We start from the raw sequence: 23217 nt of genomic DNA on the forward strand, positions 1-23217 counted from the left end.
GATATGTAAGCATAATTGAGATTAAAATAGCGCAATATTTGTAGCTATGGTATGTATATATCTATATATATATAGTTGTGTATATAGGAAAATGAGCCTGCATGGAGTAGTATGCTTATAAATTCGCTAATTGGGACATCCTTTGGCGCCTCGATCGGACGCCCATTCTCATATTCGGTGCGGGCAGCAACAGGCCCGGTATGGCTGTAATAAAGCCCGCATTGGGTTCGGTGGGCGCAACCTCACACTGCCCATCGTAGTCCATGTTTGTTGCTGTTGCTGTTGGTGTTGATGTTGTCGTTGCTGTTGTTGTTGTTGTTGTTGTAGCTGACGTGTCCAGCATGTGGAGCATCCAGGGCAGAGTGTAGTGCCAGCAGCAGACGAAACTGAGCGCCACACAGAGCGAGAAAAGGGCACAACAGCTGCTCAGAGCCGCAATGGCCGCATGGCTGTGCAAGGATAGCTGCTCCGTCTCCAGGCACTGACGAAACTCATCGTAGTCCAGACGTGTGATGGCGCAGTAATGATTGAGCATACACAGTCCCAGACAGGGCGAACCAGATTGGTGGCGCACGGCATTGGCACGGTAATATCTGCAGTACAACCCATACAGAGAAACAGAGAGAGAGAGAGAGAGAGGGAGAGAGAGAGAGCGAGAGAGAAAGAGTGAGACACACACAGGGAGGTAAAGAGTAGTCTGTTGGTAACAGCAACTTTTGATTGTTCTTATCTAATCTCTTTTTTGTTTACTATTCTAGTATTCCCGATTCATTTAATATACATATGGCCTGTTCCTACTTGAATTTTACTTTTTTTTTACCATTTTTTAAGATATGTAAACTTTGTTAAGCATCTTTCCTTTCGCACCGACAAAACCTTTTAATTTCCTAAGAAAATTTGCTATTCTAAATTAAAAGTGCGAAAGCCAATAGTCTTATAACTGGATGCTGCAGGCTTTCTCTCTTAAGTCGAATTTTGTGCTCGTTTGCTGTATTTACAAATGTCTTAAATAAAGCAAAGAAACAAAATAAAGTGGAAACAAGTAAAAAAGCTAAAGTCGGGTGTCCCGACTTCGAAATACTCTGTACATATGTTTACAATAATTATAGAAAATAAAAAAAATTAAGAAAATAAAAAAAAAAATTTGATCGATTTTACCTCTCTCGGTATTCGAACTCACGTAAAGGGTGTATAATTGCACATTTACATAGCAATTGCGTCTGTGTGAGTGTATGTATGCCTATGCGCATCTATTCGTGTCTGTGTAAGCATTTTCGCAGTCAACCAAACAGCAACATCAACAACAGCCGCGGGCAGCGCTTGAGCAGCGCTGCAGCAGCGCTGCATCAGCAAATATATTTATGGCTATAACTTCTTGTTAAATCGGTCTATCATAATGAAATTTGGCATACGGACACATAATAACTAACTGGGGGTATTTCCAAAATTTTAGTTCGAAATTCCAAGAATTACGGGAGTTACGATTTGCGGGGTAGAGGGGGGAGGGAGGGGAATTCCAAAATATACATTTTCTGCGTATTCACATAAGGCATCTGGGACTAAAATTTGGTGTTCCTAGGTCTTATAGTCTCCGAGATATAGGCGATTATACGAATGGAAAATCGGGAAAACCCCCATAGGGGGGAAGTGGGGGGGAAAATCAAAAAAATAAAACAAACTCGTATAGAATACACACATAACGCATCTTCGTGCAAAATTTGGTGTCTCTATCTCTTATAGTCTCTGAGATCCAGGTGTTCATACGGACGGACAGACGGACAGACGGACAGACGGACAGACAGACAGACAGGGCTAGATCGACTCGTCTCGTCATGCTGATCAAGAATATATATACTTTGTGGGGTCTGCCACGCCTCCTTCTGCCTGTTACATTTTTCAGCTCCCGCAAACCTAATATACTCTTGTACATTTCATGTACAGAGTATAATCAGAAAACAAAATTGATAATTGAAATAATAATGGGTAAAGGCGATAAAGAGTAATTAGAATGAAAATAAATATTTAATTGCCTTTTAATAATCCTTTTAATTTTAATTCTAGGTGCAATAAATGATTTGTACATGAAAATAGTGTCATAGAACTACAAGTATAAGCACAACAACCTCTTTTATGAAAATTTTATGATAAAAGCTCGTCTTGATTATAGGTATTAGAAGAGTTTAACAAAAACATAAATGAAATAAAAAAAAAACACTTTTTCTTTTAACCGGTTCGACCTTATGCTAAAAGTGAGTGGCTCCGTCATCTCAGGAACCCCCAACTATATAATATTCTAGTTTTAAAAAGTTTCATTTTCCTGAGACGTGCTTTCATTACACTTTTTGCATATTCTTTTCCAAATGATTTATTCTTTTCTTGCAGTAATTTGTTTTATTTATTTTATTTTTGAAGCAAACAAAATTAGCCTCACCTGCTAAACCACGAGGTATCGCTGCCGGTGAAACGCTCGGCAAAATTGTGCAAGGCGATTGCTGATATGTCGTTGAGTGCATAATAGTGGGTGAGGTTGTATTCGGGCAACCAGAGGGGTTCATTGGCACGATTGGCCAGCGGCAGATCCATCCAGTATTGGGTGTAGTCCACCACCTGACCATTGCCCGTATCAAATTTGTAGAGACGGAGCGCTGGATTATTTGATCCAATGCCCGACTTGCGTGGTGCAATTGAGGGCGCAATCATAAGCCAGGAAATGGGCGTACCTAGACGGGTTAGAGGTGAGTGGTTGAATAGCCAAATGGTATATGGGAGGCGTACCATGCTCGTCGTATACAATGCGAAAGGTGTCCGAGTGCAGATGTCCGAAGAACTGACCCTGAATGACCGAAGCATATTTGCGCACCAGCTCGAGATACCTTTTATTATTGCGTTCCGTAAAGGTCAGCTGTCCATTGTGTTGCGGTCCGAGATGGCGTTCATCGGCGCCCGGCGGCATGTGACCAACGATGTAAACCTGAAACAGAGGAGCTATGTCTAACAAGAAAAAAGTTGTATGTCCTGGCCCACAAACCGTTTCCTGCTTGTTGCGCGACTTGGTGAGCACCTCCTCCAGCCAAAGCCATTGCTGCTCGGCTTGCTGCAGATCCTCATCGGGGACCTGAGCACTGCTCGAAGCTCTGGGCTCAGTGTAGTACTCTGCTGGCCAGCGTATGCCATTCCCATTAGCCTGCGGCACCTTCGGATCGTGCCGCATAAAGTTCGTGTTCAGGGCAACAATACGCAGACGACTCTTTGTCTGCTCGATGGAATAGTAGCCACCCTGCTCGAAAGTTAGAAGCGCCTCGCTGGGCAGCCAATGCCGCCAAAGCTCGCCCATTTGCTTGTACTTGTGTGGAGTGCCATCCTCATGGCCGAGAACGGGAAAAATGAACTGCGAAGAGAAGGAGCGTCCCAATAGCTCCGTAATGTTGCGTAAAATCTCATGCTGCTTCAGCTCAGAGAGGGGCTGGGCGGAGTGCGAGAGCGCATCACCTGTCCAGAGCACAAATTCCACATTGTCACCCTGCTTGGCCTTCATGGTCTTCACGGCCGACTCGATGAGACTCCACGGACTATCGCAATGGTAGTCGCCAAAAGCTCCCGGCGTTTCGGGTGAGGAGGCGGCGGCCACAGACATGCCATTGGAGGCGCCGCCTGAGCGCGGCAGCTGCCAACAGCTCTTGCGGGCATCACCCTCCATGGAATAAATGGTGTCCAAATGCAGATCGGTTATGTGCCAAAAGTAGCCTGCAAACACAGAGAGTAGTAGAAGTGTTAAGGAGTTTGTTAGTTTTGGGATCGGGCAGGGGTTGGTGAGAATAGGTAGGTGGGAAAGGCCGTTATCGAACGCACATGGCCTGTAAGTCATAAAAATCCCACAGCGAGCAAATAAACAAATAGATTTCCCATTTCCCATCCATATACATATATGTATGTACATACACGAAACAGCTGATAAATAGCTTGAGTGCTGACTACCTGAGCCTCTCTGTAAAGTCAAGAAGTCAGTCAGAAGTCAGAATGGGTTTAGTCTACACTGGATTGAGCTGCGATGCGGCCCCGCATTGCCAGTCATTCGCATTCTTTCATTAGCATTAGCTGTGAAAAGTTGAAAAAGTTAAACGTAAATAACACGGGACCAGATTTCATGTCCGAAACATGAGCCTGCGTTTCGCTCTGACGCTGCTCCTGCTGTCGCTGACTTCGGCGCAGCTGCTGCAGCGAGTGCATGGCAGAAAGAAATTCTGTGGCGACGCCCTCAACGAGGCACTTGACTTGATTTGTGTCAATGGATTTTTACGCAGAATCAAACGGGACTGTAAGTACAAATGCCACGAGACCGACATTGAGATATAAACAGGGGGCATGTCAAAAAGCCTAGAGCAATATCTTGATAGAGCATGCAGAAGTAGAATAAAGAACTAATCCAGTAACTCCATATCTGTCTATTCGTTTGAAAGCCTCGAACTTGAAGGCTGTATGAGCAGCATATTTTGCCCCTGAGCACTCTCACATCGATTATGCACGAAAAGTATATCAGATATGTGCGATACATAGATTAAAAGTGTAGATTAGAGAGCAATCTGGATCTAGCTAGGTCTCTTTATTCATCTGAATGATTAGATCTAGGAAAGCCTCGAACTTGAAGACTGTAAGAGCTCTACATTTTGCCTGAGCACTCTCACATCGATTATGCAGGAAAAGTATATCAGATATGTGCGATACATAGATTAAAAGTGTAGATTAGAGAGCAATCTGTATCTAGCTAGGTCTCTTTGCTCATCTGAATGATTAGATCTAGGAAAGCCTCGAACTTGAAGACTGTAAGAGCTCTACATTTTGCCTGAGCACTCTCACATCGATTATGCAGGAAAAGTATATCAGATATGTGCGATACATAGATTAAAAGTGTAGATTAGAGAGCAATCTGGATCTAGCTAGGTCTCTTTGTTCATCTGAATGATTAGATCTAGGAAAGCCTCGAACTTGAAGACTGTAAGAGCTCTACATTTTGCCTGAGCACTCTCTCATCGATTATGCAGGGAAAGTATATCAGATATGTCTCTTTGTTCATCTGAATGATTAGATCTTGGAGTTAAGAAGAGCTATGCAAAGGACAAACAATTTCACATTTAGAACTGTTGTCTATTATCCATAATCTATAATTATCTATAATTCATCATTTCGGAGATATGTAGAGATGGACTTCGTTCGAAATACAAGTATGTTGTTTGTTCGCCAGAGCATATAAATATTTGGTACTTTTATGAGGTTTGGCACTAAAGTAGGTTTTTTTTTGCAAACCCTTTCACTGTAATCGGATTTACATATTATATTAAGAGCATAGAAATAAGCTAGAACTACTAAAGCGCCGATATTGCCATCATAATTTATTTAAAGAAATTAATTTACTTATGTCTGTTTGTTCAAGACCTGAGACTATAACTCTTATCGGCATTCTTCGAATGTCTGATGAGCTACTATATCGCAACTATATAGGGAATAGACAGAAGCAAATTAGACTCCAGAGATTAAACAGCCAACACCGCTGCTCTATTAGCCTCATAAAATCGGGCTTTTTTTCGTAGGCAGTTATGGGGAATGTTATGCTTTATGGGGGATATTTTTCGATGCTATTTGTCATGCCACCATATATCACGCTTCAGTGTAGCCTATTTTACTAACCACAGTTTCAAGTGGTGCAGGCGATTGACAAGCCACAAGAGGGATTGGAGCAGTCGGGCGCGTTGACTGCATCGGTGTTGTTTTTGCTCAAATGGCGTGCATTGTTGCACAAATTGGAGGGAGGCGGCAACAATGTGGAGATTGGTAGTGGCACGCTGCGTCGTCACCGTCGACGGATTGCACATCAATGCTGCAAGGATGGCTGCACCTACGAGGACATATTGGAGTACTGCGCCTAATCAAGTGGGCTACAAGGCAAGCAGCGATGGGCTGGATGGGGACCAATAAAGCGGACAACGAGGACACGGCGATCACGTATTTGCAATTCAATTTCTTGCACTTAAACATAAATATAATAATACAGAATAATTATTTTTAAACGTTTCATTGTCATATTTTTTAATGGAAGCAATAAAGTTACTTAAAGACCAGCAACAAAAGCCAGTTTACAGCCAGCTGTGCAGCGCCCGCATCGTCCCCACACAGGCCGCCGACAACCGACCATCGACCCTGTCCCATTTTTCATTTGGCCTTTTGTGGCAATAAGGGAAATTGTGAATTTTTAATTAGATGACGCAGTGATTCTGATGCTAACAACAGCAGCAACACACCGAAACAAAATATGCAAAAACAACTGTGTCCCAAATGCGCGAAGGGAAGAAAGAAGAAAGAAAGGTGGGAAAACAGGAAAGCATCTTGTTTTTCAAGAATTAAGCTGGCTGCGTAATTATTTTGCAAGGCCCTTTGGTGTGAAAATATAAACAATGGCGATAACGTCAGCTGATATGCCACACACACACACTCCCCCACACTATTATCTCATGCACGTAGAGGGTAACCCGTTTAACTGACATCGCAACTAACGCACCCTGACAGCACTCCGTCGCAGTTTCGAGAACGGGCTTACATATAAAACGATGCATCGCCCTGCCAGGCCACACAGTTGTGGTTTGGTAATTAACGGCACCTAAGCATTCCCTGGATAGCAAACGAAGGAGCAGCATCCAGTAACCATCCCCACCATGATGCAGTTGCAGCCGTCGAAAGCACTGAGCATATTCTGTGCCCTCGCATTCCTTGTGCTCTGCGTGGAATCTATGCGGCTTTGTGGACGGGATCTGCCCGAGGCACTCAATGAAATTTGCCCCAATGGTCTCAACCCCATGTTCAAGCGGTCGCATGGTAGGTTCAAAGAGTATCCTACCACCAATCCAATCATTTCCGATTACATATCCCCTCTCTTCTCAGTGGAGGACAATGAGATCGATGACAATTCTGGCGTCCTGAGCATATTGGGTGATCAATTGCTATTGGAACGCATGCTGGGCGAAAGTGCGGCCCAGCTGATGAAGACACGACGACGACGTTTTGGTGTCTCCGATGAGTGTTGTCTCAAGGCCTGCACCTTCCAAGAACTCAAATCCTACTGCCGTTAAATCAGTGGAATTGTTGGTGTTTAGGTCGTGTGTAGTTCGAATTACAGAACTATTCAATGGAACACTAACTGACTCCTCTTCTCAGATGTGCTCATACTTATTATTAATTGTTAAATCTTAGATAATGGTTGATCAAGGCGCGATCGCTAAACGTGAACTGTATGTGAATTTTCAAATGCAAGAATTATTGAAAAAATGCAAAAAAAAACCCATGCAAAAAAAAGTGGAAAGAAATGTATTATAATACTCTATATTGTGCAAATGTTTATGTGAAATAAATTATATAAGTTAATTGCTGCAGAACCTATACAAATCGGTACTAGTTATACAATAAAATAAAAAGAAGCCCCTACATTGAATGCACCAACCAGTTCGTCTTATTGTATTATAGCTATTACAATTACTAATATAAAATAAAATAATAATGAAAGGCTAAAGAACGTAAACAACGAAAAAAAATGTTGGTTTCGGGCTACTATTTGGACCGAACAATTTCTTTTTGCATAGCTCTTTTAGTCAATATCGTCAGGATCATTAATTACTTCATATATACTCCTATCTTTGTAGAATCTAGATCATTTTTGTGTTTATATTTGTTTTTTATATGTTTGCATTGTTAAGATATATGCTTTTGAATATGACTATTGAAAATGGGAACCCTTTGTTAACATTCCCTCAAGACTTTGTGGAGAGCAAAAATTAGTTTGTTGATTCAATTCCGATTATAAAGCATAACCCTTCAGAAATTTCAATAGTAAACTATTTGCCTGGATGTAGATGGTACATATATGTATGTCTTAATAAGATTGATGCGCGGAAATGTTTTGGGGGCCAGCAATTTTTTAAAAGACTAGAAAACCTTCAATTTTTGATATCGAAATACAAATTAAACTGTTACCTGGATATACTATATCTTACTAATCGTAATCTGAGGGTATATAGACAAAATGTATCGATTTTACACCTGAAAGATTGCTTGAGCATCTATATAGCCGAGCTATTGATAGATGATAACTTTCGAGATAGGGTTGATGATTTTTTCTAAGGACTGCCAATCTCTTATTACGCAACTGTAATGGAATTGCACAAAGATAATGTTGTCATTATTTAGAACTGTGATAATACTTTGATAAATATATGTAGTTTCAGCTTTAATGGCAACCATTTATAGTACTATGTATAAATACGTATATGTTTTTAGTTAGTTATATGAAACCCCATACAATATTTTATATTGTAATTAAGTGGAAGAAGTGGACGTGGCTGGCAAATAATTCATTCGGACGCATTGTACTTCGATCAGTGTGCGGTGCAATGTCTCTAGGCGAGGCAGTAGCTAATGAGCTCGGAAACGCGACAGGATTTTCGGCAACACTCGTCCACAATCCTTTGTTGACGCTGGCGCCGTCGTGTGGTCGTCAAGGAGCTCAGACGTTCTCCGTAGCTGTTGCTCAGCCCATCGTTGGTCAGTGGATAGTTCAAGAACTCGGCATCCTGATCTGCACTATCTGTTTTGCCTTCAGTCTCCGCCACAAAAGCAATGGGATCGAGTGGATCATCATGGACTGTGGATAGATAATATTTTGGATATACGAATCGCGGATTGTGGGGAATAACTTACGGGAGCTGCGCTTATACGAAGTTATTTTATTGAAGCCCCTGCCGTCACAGACGAGGCTCATCATTTCGTTCAATTGCTCGCTGCAACGTATCTTATTCGAATTGTAACTGGCCGCAGTTAGCATGCACAGAGCACAAAGGATTAAGGATACGGACTTGTACATTATTGGTTTGTTTGAATGCCAGTAGAACTACGAGAACTGTCGCTACCTTAGCTGGCAGCAAGCGCTTTTATATACAACAATCGACCCACTCACCCAGACACTCGGAAAATCAGCCTCTGCCTCAGCCTTAGCGTCAGTGTTATTGTCAGGAGTCGGAGTCCTTGTGTCAAGTCAGAAGCCTTTAGTGTCAAATTGTGTTAGAGGTTATAAGGACAAGTTGAGTGCATTCTCAAGTACTTGTTACTCTCTGTTGCTCAGCTCGTTCAATGTCAACTCGGCCTGCCTGACTGCCTGCCTGCCTGCCTGCCTGCTAACTTATGCAAATGCAAATGCCAAGCAATGTCCTCAACGTCCTGCTGGTCCTCCTGGTTGTTGTCCTTCCCCCCATCTTCGTGGGCGTGTGTCAGCCAATTAAACAATTTATGTGTAAAGACGATGGCGCGACGCGACCCCAAAAAAACCCTTTTCCACTACTACTTCTCCCATTTGAATACCAAATGAGTTGCTTAAATTCCTGATGGGTGCGAATATGCGTATGTATAAGTATGTGTGTATATATCTATATATGTATGTATATACATATGTATATGTACTTACCGATGCGCGCGTGGGCGCTTGACAACAAAACGGCAAAGAGGAACGGACTCAGCAACAATTCCAAGCTCATGTTTCTCATGTTGTTAGTAAAGTTGGCTTTGGTTTGCGCTTCCGAAATATTCTTTATAACTTTTGCGCTTCTGAGTACTTTTCACAGTTTATTCATTAGCAATTTTGTGTTATTTTATTTCTCCTTCTACTGCATAAATAAGTATGTTAGTAAATGAGCTTATGTAATCAACTTATTTCCAACAGCCGCCATACAATACAATAAAAAAGTCAGACAAGGTTATAAAATATTTTGTTAGATATTTATGAAAAGCATAAAAGCATTATTCTCTCATTGCTAAATAATAATTTGGAGTTTGGGAAAATTACATTAATTTCAGCTGACGGTTCATTTTGCTTTGAAATTATTACAATATTAATATAGTCATATATTAATATATTCATTTTGCATTTAATTACTTACTGAACAGCAACTAAATTATTGTTTGTCTTTCTCCAACAGAACTCGTTTTACATCCTGTACTCGAAGGTTGAAAATGTGTGAAATGTAATATATCAGAATATTAAATATATGTTAAATTCTTCTAGTCCGTCATTCTAATTCTATTGTCCTAAGATTATTTTTATGTGTTATGCAACGAGAGTGGAAGATCTTGCAGTTCTTTTGATTTCAAATTAAATTACAATCATCACTTCTCTGATATGCAAAAGAGCGTTTAAGTGTGTTCCTGGATTCAATTAGGGTTAGTCCAAAGACTGTATAGTTCTCTTCAGGGTCGGATTGAGTCGGCTTAAAACAAATTTATTCGTTTTCTCTTTGTGGCTTAAACCAAGCTTTCAACGTCCTGGATTAATTTTTCGCTTATTAATCTTTCGTTGCTGAACAGTCCTTATCCAGTCTAACAGCTTCCCATATGGCAACATTTATTTAAATGTTTATTTTATGATTTACACTTATCTGGGTATATCTGGCTGGATGTCTTTATCACATATTAAGGTAATTTGATTTTTCCTATTTGGGGTTCTTAGCGTACAAGGCTTTAAATATATGGCTGTATTTCTTATCTTTGTCGACAGGCATGAAAAATGTGTACCGTAGGGATAAATTCTTTAAAAAAAAATTTAATAAACATACTCGCTAAATGCTTTTTTGGATTAGTCAATTATTTTTGCTTTGTAGAAAATCAATTGATTTTAGATTTTTATTATAAAGGCAATACACTCTTGAAGCACATAAATAATTTCTTTTGTATTTTTTATGGCAACTGCACGAGGAAAAAAGTAAGAATTTATATATGAATGAATATATGATAGTAAGTGATTATATATAATATAGTGTATATTATTAGTGTGTTGGATTGGTGTGTGTGTGTGTGCGTGTGCGCTCAGCGACAATAGGCGACCAATTCGGTATAAGTACAGGAATTAAGACAGCATTCATCATAGACTCCTTGTCGCCTCTGGCGACGCATCGTTTTGATGAGGACCTCGGTTCCATAAATGCTGGACAGCAACGGACTCACGGAATATTCAATATTAGGCTGCTGTTCCGTTTGCTGTTGTTGCTCCTCCTTTGGCTGTTGCTGTTGCTCCAGCTGCTCCAGTTGCTCCTCTAGCGGCCCCAGCTGGGCACGCTTTTGCGTTAAACGCGGCAGCGATATGCCATTGTAGCCCTTAGCGCAAACAACTTCTAGGGCGTCCGTTAGTGCCTGACCGCACAGCTTTTGTGGGCCCATTGTGTAAACGTGATGGGCATGTTGGGCCACTGGCCAGCAGGACAAGCCGACGAACAACACGAACAAGAGTCGCTTTTGGCCATTAACTTTGGTAGCGGTAGTTCCGTTCTTCGCCATTTTTGTTGCAGTCTGTAGTAACAGTAACGCTTTATATGCCAAATGCCACCGGCATCTGGTATTTATACCATCCACAGTTCGCCAACATTGTCTGCCAGTTCAATGCACTTTTTGGGTTGCAACTGGCCAGTCAAATGCAGCTAACAAGCCCCACACCCACAACCACAACCACATCCATATGCATATGCATAGAGCGAAATGGTGTTCCAGTTGCTGTTCCTAGGAACAAGCTGCCACTTGTTACATGTTGCCGCTAAAATGCAATGACGCGCCTGTCACGCACGATTATTGCCAAAACCTTATGGCTGTCACATTAATATGCATAAAGGCAGCAGGTAGAAAGTATGCTTCATTAACTGCGCCGCCAACGCCGCCAATGCCGCCAATGCCGCCAATGCCGCCAACGCTGCCAGTCCGCCATTTCGCTGAGCAGTCAGTGTGTAAGGGCGCGTCGTCCTCTCTATACATAGACATATTACGCCTTAAATACAAGTACTAGCAGTGAAGTAGAACTTTGCAAGTTAAAATAGTTAATTGTTATCACTATACTAATTCCATTCCAGCGTCAAATAATTGTATTCCATATGATGTCCAAAAGTTCGTTCTGAGGTAAACAGTACTTTTGAAAATGAATGTAGTGGCGCCATCTATATGTGACTTATTGCTGCGACTTTCAGTCAAAGACCATCGTATGTGGCAGTGGCTACAGTGGCATTACTTAAATATGTTTGTATTTCCGGTTTTACATAAATAAGCCAATTTTTTCAGTTTTGTTATTTTCATTGAACCTCAAACTCATTATAATAACCAGTCATTCTTAAAATCAAATATCATAATAATACTTCCATAGTCAGACAAAGATTGCAAAACGATTTATCATAGAATATTTCAGTAAACGTCTTTTTTTATATATAGCATATTAACTAAACAAGGAATTTATCATTAACATTTCGAGATAGTTATAACTAACTGATAATTGTTTTGTTTAAAATTAATACGTTTGAATTTTTAATTTTTGCTTTACCTTTGACTATGCATTTTATTTTTTCGATGTTAATCATTAATAATACTTTTAATAAGATTTAGAATTAATAATAATTTTATAGAATTTAACTTTTTTAAAGGAATATAGTTGAGAGTTTTTTTTATAGAAACATTATTGAGAATCATAGGAAACATAAGAGACCTCGTTAGGGAACCTCGTCTCAGCGATATGATTGAATTCAGAATACAGTATAGGCCAAAAAATCCCTATCTACTAGACATTTTTATGAATTAATTAATGTCTACAGGTATTATAACATTTTACGATGTTTCATATTGAACAGAAATTGTATCTTTAAAGCATCTAGTAATTTGTTTACCGAATGCTTACAGCTAGACATTTTCATTAATTTTTATACAATAGTCCAAAAAACTACATCGAAATTAAATGACAGTTGAAAATATAAAATGATTTAAAGAAAATTCATTTTAAACTTGAGAAATCTCTTTCACAATAAAAAATATAGCAAGACCATATACAAGCCTATGTAATATACTATAAATTAAATGAAGTTAATATGCACTTTACGAGTATATGTTTCGTTCAAAAGCTCTCGATGTTCATATTGGAGGATAGATGGACGGTCGGACGAACGGAGAGACGTGCATATCAATACGAATTCGTTTCGAAACACTTGACATATATGAGACAAATATTCCGAATTTTCAAAGTCAGCTTTCAACTTTTTGATTTTCAAAATTACATTACAAAGTGAGGTGTAATGAAAATATCATATTTTCCTAGTTTTAGAGAAGTAATAGTTTTGGACGCCTAGTCAACTGAGCCATTTATTGTTCCATGATATATTATAATTGTTGAGAACTGAATAAGTAGTTCTAGAAATCAGTCTAGTAGTTTTGGGGCTCATTCTATCGCATGTGCACTGTACTCGCACATCAGTTCATCTATCTATTTGTAATCTATTTGGCAACAATCGATAGAAGTTTGCCGCATCGGCAATTCGCCGCATGTGGCTGCAACAGTTGGTCGCTAGAGTTGTTGCGTTCGGTCGCAAATTAATCAGTCAGTCAGTTGTCCAGACACCCCGCAACTAACTAATCAAGAGAGCAGAGTGAAGGAAAAAAAAAAATAAAAAGTGAAGATGGTTGTCGACATCAAAATGTGCCGCTTTGACAATGTACCCTGGGGCTTTCGGTTGGTGGGCGGCGCCGATTATGATTATCCCCTGACCGTGGTTAAGGTTAGAGAAAACCGATTTTTGTGGCATATATATATACTACATTTTTCACCTGCCCGGCCCCTGTGTTTACCTGTGCCTGTGCGAGTGTGTGCGCTTTTAATTCATTAGCGAAGCCAATTTTTAATTACTTTTAGCCAATTATGGCGGAAAATTGGCCAAAAGTTGATTGAAAATGTGGCCATTACGTAATGGCGTGCGTATGTTTGTGTGTGTTTTTGGCAGTTTTGTAATTTTGCAAATTTGCGAATTTGTTAATTTAAGTGAATAAACAAGAGTGCCTGTGAGTGTGTGTGTGTGCGGTCTCTGTATTTATCTAATCGCCAAATTCATGCATTTTTATGCTAATGAGGCGCATAATGCTCGACCATTAAACTTATTTAATTGTTGTTTTATTTATACTTAATGCAAAATTATTGTGACAAAATTGCAAAGGCAACAATTTTTAATTGGCAGACAATACACACAAACACCAACACACACACACACACACACATTGCATATAAAGGGTGCAACATGTGGAATGTTTCTAAAAAAAATCTTTTTAAACAAATGTTTGTTAATGAAACTGTTGGAATATTTCAGTGGGAAAAAGACGTTTATTGTGGGCCCAGTTTTATCGATTCAGTTGCGTTAATTGAACCTCTTAGTCTTATTAAATTAACGTAATACTTTTAATTTCATAATTGTATTGCCCATCAAATGCAATTTCTAAATAATGTTTGAATATATTTAAAATTTAAGAGTATAAAGCTTCTTTCGAGTATATAGGTTGACCATCCACTAAGCTATGATAAATATTGCCACGTTTTATCTATTATTATAATCTTACATTCAACTTATGAATTACAAGGGACCTTTTAAATTAAAAGAACCAAAATAATTCAGAAGTAGAATACAATTTTTTTAAAAGTGGTTTGCAACCAATATAATTTCCATTCAAATAAAATAGCTATCCACTAAGCTATGATAAATATTGCATCATTATTCAATATAATTATTATTATTTTGTATTCAATTTGTTGTGATTTTGAATGGAACTTTTAAATAAAACCAAATTAATTCAGAATTAGAGTAATAATTTCAAAATTCGAAAATTATTTCTTTTTTTAAAACTATTTTAATATTTAAAAAGGGTTTTGCAAGGAAAAAATTAATAATAATATAATAATATAATAATTTCCAATTCTCAATCAAATAAAAGTGATTTGAGTTTCGTTTAAAATTGCCTAACATCTACTCGTATATGGATGTAACACATATACTTATAACATCTATATAGTCAATTGAAGTTTTTTTTTGAATTTTTTTATATTTTTTTGTCGTCGAGTTGAGAAATTGTTCTCAGTTGTTTGGGATCGCACATAAATTGTCAAATTTCTATAATTTAATCAAGTTTAGTTTATGTTAAAAGATGGGGAGAGAGAGTTTCAAAAAAAATTTATTTACTACAAAAACCGGCGCATTACTAAACTTTCGACTTCAACTAAAGTTTCGCACAACTACCGCACATACTTTAGTTCGCGATAAATTTTGGTGTTATAATATGCAAAACTTTGGCGAGACATTAGAAGCGGTAGCTGCGATTAAATGAACTTTAGTGGCTTGACAGAGAAGTTGGAGAATTTAAGTATTTTGTCAGCACCCTGTATTGTTTGTCTTCGCGAAGCATTGTTGTTGACATTTGGCGCGCGCATTTTATTTTTAAGCATTGTCGTGTACGACTATTTGAATTGCCTCTAATGCTGTAAAGCCTCTGCGTAGGTCATCGAAGGGAGCATCGCGGACGAGGCCGGACTGCGTGTCGAAGACGTCATTGTGCGGATCAATGATACGGCGGCGATGCCGCTGACGCATGAGGAGGCAAATCGGATCATAATGAACAGTGGCAGTGTCTTCTACTTTGGCGTCTATCGGTAAGTGGAGAAATTAAGTTAATGCGAATCCAATTTGTTTTGCCTTTCGCAGCGAGCAGGAGGAGGAGGAGGAGGAGCAGCAAAAGCAGGTGGAGCAGAGTCCCAAGCGCTTTCCTTTAAGCGAGTCAACAGCCACGATGGCAAAGGAAGCCACAAATGCATGCATGTCGGATGCGGTGCCACAGCTGTCAGCAACAGCAGCAGCAGCGACAGAGAGAGTGGAGCAAGTGGTGGTGCAGGAGGTGGAGGAAGACGAGGAGGAGCCGCGAGAGGTCGCTGAGTCGGAAGTGCAATCGGAAGACTATCGCGACAGTGGTGCTTTGTATTTGCCCGATTTACCTGATCGGCCGTGCTCGGTGCTGTCGGAGCAGACGGAAATTAAGTTGGTGGAAGAGGAAATTGCCGCTGTGCTGTCCGGCGAGTCGGAGGTGCTCAAGGAGCACAATGTCCTGGGGTTTGTGCCGTGCAAGCGTGTGCATGCCAGCCTAGAGGCCATTAACCATTTCATTATATCATAGCGTTAATTTCTATAGAATCTTTCCAAAACCGGGCGTCTGCATGACCAGCGATGTGCTGCGTTCCCTTAACGAGGAGGTGACCAAAACAAAGCTGGAGAAGGAGAAAGAGAATCGCAAATGGTCGACCTTTCTGCAGAAGCCCAATAGACCGGTACCCAAAAGCAAACAGCAGTTGGAGGCGGAGCGTAGGGCGGCCAATGCCTACAAGGTGAAGATAGTCAAGTCGTCGGCACGCGATAAGTCGCCCATGGTGAGTAGCCAAGCGGCCAAGTGGCCAACTAATGTGCTTGGGCGAGCAGTAACTTAGCTCTGTGACAGCCGGAAGTCAAGCCGACGCCACAGGAAGCCAAGGAAGCGACACCGCCGCCGCCGCCAGCAGTTGAGGAGACAAAAGTCGAAGAGAACAAGGAGGAGGAGGTGGAGGAACCCTTGCCAACGGACAGTGAGGTGCCCAATTTGGAGCAATTGCCAGGCGGCAGTGTTGTGGAAAACACGGATGTTGCAGCCGCTGATGCTGAAGACATAAATAGCAGCAACGAGAAGGCTGGCGATGACGATGTTGCTGAAACTGAGGCAGCTGATGACGAGCAATTGGAAAAGGCAGATGCGTCCAAGGACGAGAGCCCCACAATGCCTTCTGACAGCTCCCCACCACCATCAACACCACCGTCAACAACAGGCAGCGTGGCCAAAACCGAGGAGGAGCTGGCGCTGGAAAAACAGTTAGCCGATGTACAAAAACAGCTTGCGGCGCTTTCCTCGCTACCATCGACTATACAATCGACTCTGGATGCGGTCACCAGGCAGCTGGCCGATTTGTTGCCCACATTGAAGCTGCAACAGCAACAGCAGCAGTCGTCCCCATCGCCGCCCCCACAGGAGCCACCGCACGATGAAGGGACGCTGCCACAAATCGATGAGGGGGTGGAGGGTGAAGACCAGCAGTTGGCCGGAGGCGAACATACAGGTGCAAAACTATAACCGAAGTTATTGTAATTAAATTTGTCTAACGGCGTACTTTGCATATCTCTATATCCGCCCCCTCTCCCATCCCCCCAACCATGCACACTTCTTTAACAATTTAGCTGCCGTCGACAAGTCTGAGAGTATAATCCTTGACGATGCCAATGACCTGGAAGTGGCGCAAATTTCGCGCTCAAATGGTGACAATCCTCAACCGGAACTGGATGGCGAGCAGTGCCTCAAGAAGCAAAAGGTAAGTGCTGAAAATTTGCGAACAAACTTTAGATTCTAAAAAAGGGCTACAGTCAAGCCCATCAAGCGGTGAAGCCTTCAAATTGGAATGTGTGCGTTGTACAATTGTACAGAAAAGTTGCTTCCATATAATTTGTTAGTCGACCATTGCTACATCCTATTTCTATTCTTCAGTTCAACACAATTGGCTGACAAACTTAAAAGTTTGCTTGCCACATGGTGCAGACATCTAAAATTGAATAAATCAAACAATTACGAGTACGAGTACACATGAGTATACGAGATAGATACCCAGTCTGACTTTAAAGCATGAAAAGGCACTTGCTATGGTCAGACAGGCAAATAATTTGCTTACAATTTTATAAAGCTTCAAAAGTTTGGATAATTTTAAATAGAACTTCTACTAAAAATGTCTAACATTTAACATTTCAAGCCTTCCTCTTAAAATTCTATGAATTGGTGCGTAAATTATTTGCCTGATTGGTCGTATAAAAGGTTAAAAACTTAAGAATATAAAGATTTTTTGTATTTCGATATATGATATGTATATTGATTTCTTGATAATTTGCAATTCAAATTCTTCTTTCAACACTCTTTTGAAATTTAGATACAAAGACACTAAGTGACTTTAAGTGTTCAGCTTAGTCGGTTGCGACTGTACAGATCATAGGCGTTAGTTTTGGTCCGTTAGGGTTCACGTCCCACGCAAGACCGTGCCTTGTTGGGTCTCGGGTCATGCCGCACAAATGAAATTAACTAAAATGCCATTTGGTTTTTGTTTTTTTCTACTTGCAGCATAAAGTGCGCTTCGAAACGTAGTCGTTGTCAGTTGCACAGTTAGCTTAAATCGGTTTTAAATTTTGATAAATTAGCGCAAAATTGTACAAAAAGGAGAAACGCTTTCGTTGTTCTTTCTGTTTTTGTTATTGTTGTTGTAACAGTTGTAGTAAAACACTTGAATAAAAGTCAGCAGACAAGAAGCAGCCAAAGCACCAGCAGCGGCAGCAGAAAAAAGCAGAAACCAAAGACAATTAGTAGGCAGCAGTCGAAAAACAGACGCCATAGACTTCGCACAGTGACCCACAATTTAAAAGTATAAGTAACTCAAATGCTTTTCTAATTAATCTACACAATTTGCAAAATAAATGAGTATAATTTACGACTTTAAATAAAATGCTAACTTTAAAAAAAATATCAACGACGATCTTATAAGGGAAATTAAAAAAAACTTTTACTTTTTTTACACTTTTACACTTTTTCTGCAGAAAATTCAATTGTAGTTAAAATTGTTTTTACATCCAAAAGACGCTTTGGTTAGGTTACAAAAGTGGCTTTAAATCGCTAGTGGAATTAATCATTCTAAATTCTCATAAGTTAAGGGAACCATCTCACTTTGATTTACATATTACTTTTTTAGAAAAGTAACATAAATATTTAAAAAAGATTGATTTAATAAAAAACTATTACAAACTGAAAATATTTCCATTTATTAAAACAATTTTTAAATTTTATATTTGAATAAAAATAAAGATATTTAAATGGGGAAGTCTCTAGAGTTCACAAACATATGTATATTTTTATTGCAAACATTTATTGAGATAATGGAAAAGCCAGTTAACTTGAAATATTAATTTGAAATATAATACTAATGCACTTAAAAACGGAAGGATGAAGCAAAATATATATTCTAAGCTGGCAGACAAATAAATTCCACATACATTTGACGGACTTAAAAAATGAAAAGTTTTAACACATCCCTATGCACACTTTTTGCATGTGTGTCCATCGCTTAAACTATTGAATGCATTTTAGAAAGCTTTTACAGCTTACCAGCTTCACAATTTTCTGAAAAAATCAACTTTTGAATTAATTAATTTGAACGCGATTTAACTTTTCCTTTTCCAACAAGTTAAAAGGCTTATCTTCAAAGCTTAACATACCATGCTTTTTCAAAGCGTCCATTAAGCTCATAAATCAAACAAAACAACTACAAAAATAGTTATAGTTTAACTTGGGGTGCCGCAAAAAGGTGGTTAATGTCCACTCTTTGATTAAAAAAGAAATAAACCGAGTCACTGTGCGTCGTCGTTGTCGTTTTCGTTGTCGATGTCGTTGTTGCCTAAGCCCCCAACCACTTCAACTTTTATCTATTTCTCTCTCGCTCTCTCTTTCTCTCTCTCTATCTCTCTACTTCTATATTTCTTTGTGTGTGTGTGTGTGTGTGTGTGTTTGTGTGCGTGTCTTTCTGCAACGCCACCTGCCCCTCCCTCTCCATCGGCGGATACTTGGACGCTTTTGTGCATGCGTGCGTGTGTCGATGCCAGAAACACGATGTCATTGAGGAGCTCGAGGAGCATTTGGTGCGCAAAAACAATCCGAAGCGTTCGAAGCGTGCTTTTGGACCCCTAACACCGTCATCGGAACGTCCATTGGTGTTGCCCGGGGGTCGGCGTTGGTATCGTCCCAAGGATGCCTATAATGAGGAGTTCATAGCCTCGATACTGAGCGGCAATGCGGAGCTCATCACAGGCACCACAATAGGGTTGGTATACCCACAAAAATTAAACAGACACGTTCATTTTTTTTAATACCCTGTACCCGAAGGGTGAAACTCTATGCGTAAAAGTTTGAACATGTATAGCAGGCAGTAGGGGGCGTACCATATACCCGTTCATATGATCGGCATGACTAGACAAGGCGGTATAGATGTTCACGTCTGACCATTCATCCAACTATGCAGTTGCTCGTCAGCATGAAAATCAATAACTTTTGAAATTGTACCTTTTAAACCGGTCTCAACCATATGCAGGTCAAGTTTTCCACAAGCCATAAATGGCATCATTATTTTGTATTGGATATCTCTACATGAAAAACATGTTTTGTTTATTATGATATCATAAGCGAATAAATATTCAAAAATATCCTGCGATACTCTGAAGTTGCACCGAAATCGTATAGCTCCCCTAAAAACAAGCAACTTTCTTGTTTATAAAGATGTCTTACGCAAGTCTAGTATTTTCAAGTTGTGTATAGTGTCTCACAATATTCTGAGGTGCGCTATATCATACATATCACGATATTTTAATCAAATTTAATATTTTTATTCTCATTTTAATATTTTAAAATTGGATTATCTTGCAGCTGCCATGGAAAGCATCCATGCAATAATCACTCTTAGAACGAAAATATCGTCAGCTAACTAACTGTTCCCAATAGGCAGAGCACTATTACTATATTCTTGTAGCTCTGAGAAATTAATTTATTAATTAAAATAAAAGGAAAGGGGGTCGGGTGCAGGGAATGCAATAGTCGGGCTAGCGCGACTTTAATGTTAAACTCGTTTCTATTTTTTGAACTGTTTGCAATGTTGTCCTGCCACGCTGTCACATGCTCACATTCATTTGGTCCATGTCTCATTTTCTCATTTTACATGGAACTGGCATTCTCGTCATTCACGTCGCATCATAAATTTTCGTATTAGCAGCTGTCCCTACGAAAGTCCATTGCTTGGCTATGATTCAAGGTACATATACATAGAGAGCGCAACCGACCTATAAGCCATAATAGCGCGCATATGCAATTTCATTATCCTACGCAATGCAATGTCTGTCAGAATGTGTTTGTGCGTCTGTGTGTGTGCTGTGCGTGTCCTGTGAGTTAAGTTGATTTGCTTGCCTGCTGCATGTTGCCTACAATTTTCTTGTCTCTGTTGCATTCTTCATCTCTTTTGTAGATTGAATTTTGGAATCGTTTATTCAGTGGCGAGCACATATCACGCAAACGCTTCAGGTAAGTATCCACAAATCGGCTTCAGACTCAGACTCAGAATCACAATCAAAATCAAATGAATTGCAATTGCGTTCGCGTTTCGAGTTTCTAATGAGGCTAACATGAACAACAAACTTTTTGTTGCTTTCTGTACTTAAACACATGCCAACTACATGCCACATGCCATCCTTAATGTATATACTATATATATATTTATATATTGCTTCAGGGAGCTGCAAAGTCTCAGCCTGCCAACGCAAAAGTAAGTTTGTCAGCAGTCGATTTTTGGTTCATTGCATGCGTTAAGACCCCCCGAAAACACTCTTGCTAAGTAAAGCACTCTTGAAGAGCAAATATTGTGGGCGATACACATATATAGTATATGTATATACTAAACGTACTTTTTTATATACATATATACAGGGTGAACTTCATGAAGTACCAGAAACCGGAGCGTAAGATTGACTTGAATCGCAGCGAAGTGTACAAAGTCATTCATCACTTGGATCGTGCGCCGATACGTGGCATTGAAGTGCGTGCGCCTTTAGTGGCCGCCGAATCGGATATTCGACAGGCGTTGCAATCCTGAGCAGAATGTATTCTGCTAATTCAACACTTTAGCCCAAACTAGCGACCAACCCACAATCCACTTGTAATGTAAGCAGCTCAGAAAAAGCGAGAAAAAATATAATATACATAGATATATATATATAAATTATAAATAGAATCTCTTCACATCACATTGCATCACTATGTCAGGCACTGGGGCTAAGGCAGGGGTGGGCGGGTAGAAAAGAATGCGCCATTGTCAAAGTTGTCGCCAATATGGCGCTTAATATTACATAATTTGTGTGCAACCGGGCGTATGTGTAATATGCGTTGGGTTCGCGTGTTGCGGCGGAGCCTCAGGCCCTGACGCTGTTATTGCAATTTTCTTTTGCATAAACACTACCAAGAGGCCAACATATAAGCCAACCAGCTGAGCTGTGTGTGTGTGTGTGTGTGTGTGTATGAGTGTGTGTTTGTGCCAAGCACTTTAAATTTGCATTTATTAAAACAAATGAATTGGCTGGAGCTGCCCACAATATCATCATGATTATTATGATTCTTATGATTATTATTATTATTATTATGCTTATTAAGTTATAACCACACATCAAAAATTGTTGTCACGTTAATGTCAGAATTCTTGAGCTGCCGACATGCCGTCTGGCTGGCTCGTCCTTGTCACGCGAGATAAAAACGCGCGCGCAACACTTTCTACGCTTTTTACGACTTTTACGTATCGCGCAGGATATTCTTCAACCGGTCCGTGGCCAGTTTTGTACGGTCTGGCGTCTCGTCTACAACTGTCACAACATGTTGTTGGGCATGTTGATTTCGTATTATCATCCTGCCTGCTTTGGCCATCAGATGTTGGCATAGTCCTTTTTGAGTTTTTTGGGACAGCTTTTTAGCAAGAGCTTTGAGAGAGCAAGAGGACGACTCAAGCTCATTGATTTGAGTGAAACTTTTCAACTGGACATTTGCTAGCCCTTAAATCCAACCAGGAAGTAAGTAAAAGAAAACACAGCCACTACTTTTATGCTCACTGATATGCTAAGGAGCTAAGGAGCTCAGTTGTCAAAGATGAAACATATGGCCGAAGTTTCTATTATTCTGCCGAACTTGCAAATTTACAATAGATAGCTCCACTGTTTCTTATACAACGACTATTACCTCCTTACACAATGTATCCTTCGCCAGCTGAGGCCCACAAAAAATTGTGCAACAGACATCAACATTTCCGCTCCAAAAGAAATAGTATTATTTTTAAACTGATGGGTCCTGCTGTTACTTTTTGTTTATGCAATTGAAAAGAACGAAATGAAGTCAAAATATATAAAAAGCGAACTCACAATGTATTTATGTAAATGAGACTACACAGAAAAATCTATAAGCTGTTGTAATAAATTCTGTTTGACTTTCCCAAAACTTTTCCGTTTCTTTTTTTTGCTTGCGGGGCGAATCACTTGGCGAATCATTTATTTAAAAAAACATGGTGATTATTTTTGATGTTTTTTTCAGTGTTTTCGTGGTAATGTTGAAATATTCATGAAATATGAGTATGCAAAATTGTGAAACAAGATAGCCTATTTATTTATTTAATACGTCAGCATAGAATTTATCAAACGTAGAATAGGCCATAACTATTTG

General features: G+C 39.8%; 3 protein-coding genes across 4 annotated transcripts; 2 read left to right on the forward strand and 1 right to left on the reverse strand.

Annotated features, from left to right (window-relative positions):
• Positions 1 to 59: 59 nt before the first annotated feature.
• LOC115622366 (acid sphingomyelinase-like phosphodiesterase 3b) lies at positions 60 to 22284 on the reverse strand. Its single transcript, XM_030516283.1, has 6 exons — positions 22177 to 22284; positions 9500 to 9698; positions 3029 to 3744; positions 2776 to 2971; positions 2432 to 2720; positions 60 to 593 (listed from the first exon to the last, which is right to left on the reverse strand). The coding sequence occupies exons 2-6, from the start codon at positions 9576 to 9578 to the stop codon at positions 116 to 118; spliced, it is 1758 nt and encodes a 585-aa protein (XP_030372143.1). The 5' UTR covers positions 9579 to 9698; positions 22177 to 22284; the 3' UTR covers positions 60 to 115.
• LOC115622367 (probable insulin-like peptide 3) lies at positions 6667 to 7459 on the forward strand. Its single transcript, XM_030516284.1, has 2 exons — positions 6667 to 6864; positions 6931 to 7459. The coding sequence occupies exons 1-2, from the start codon at positions 6705 to 6707 to the stop codon at positions 7116 to 7118; spliced, it is 348 nt and encodes a 115-aa protein (XP_030372144.1). The 5' UTR covers positions 6667 to 6704; the 3' UTR covers positions 7119 to 7459.
• Positions 13406 to 21743, forward strand: LOC115622365 (uncharacterized abhydrolase domain-containing protein DDB_G0269086). Of its 2 annotated transcripts, XM_030516280.1 has the most exons (8): positions 13406 to 13607; positions 15369 to 15520; positions 15573 to 15974; positions 16054 to 16288; positions 16357 to 17005; positions 17124 to 17254; positions 19578 to 19795; positions 21445 to 21743. In XM_030516280.1, the coding sequence occupies exons 1-8, from the start codon at positions 13509 to 13511 to the stop codon at positions 21608 to 21610; spliced, it is 2052 nt and encodes a 683-aa protein (XP_030372140.1). In that variant the 5' UTR covers positions 13406 to 13508; the 3' UTR covers positions 21611 to 21743. The 2 variants fall into 2 exon arrangements, with proteins under 2 accessions (XP_030372140.1, XP_030372141.1); XM_030516281.1 differs by lacking the exons at positions 19578 to 19795; positions 21445 to 21743 and adding an exon at positions 18049 to 18128.
• Positions 22285 to 23217: the final 933 nt, after the last annotated feature.

Source organism: Scaptodrosophila lebanonensis, unplaced genomic scaffold (genome assembly GCF_003285725.1).
Source record: "Scaptodrosophila lebanonensis strain 11010-0011.00,11010-0021.00 unplaced genomic scaffold, SlebRS2 tig00000043-arrow-pilon, whole genome shotgun sequence".
NCBI classification, from domain to species: domain Eukaryota; kingdom Metazoa; phylum Arthropoda; class Insecta; order Diptera; family Drosophilidae; genus Scaptodrosophila; species Scaptodrosophila lebanonensis.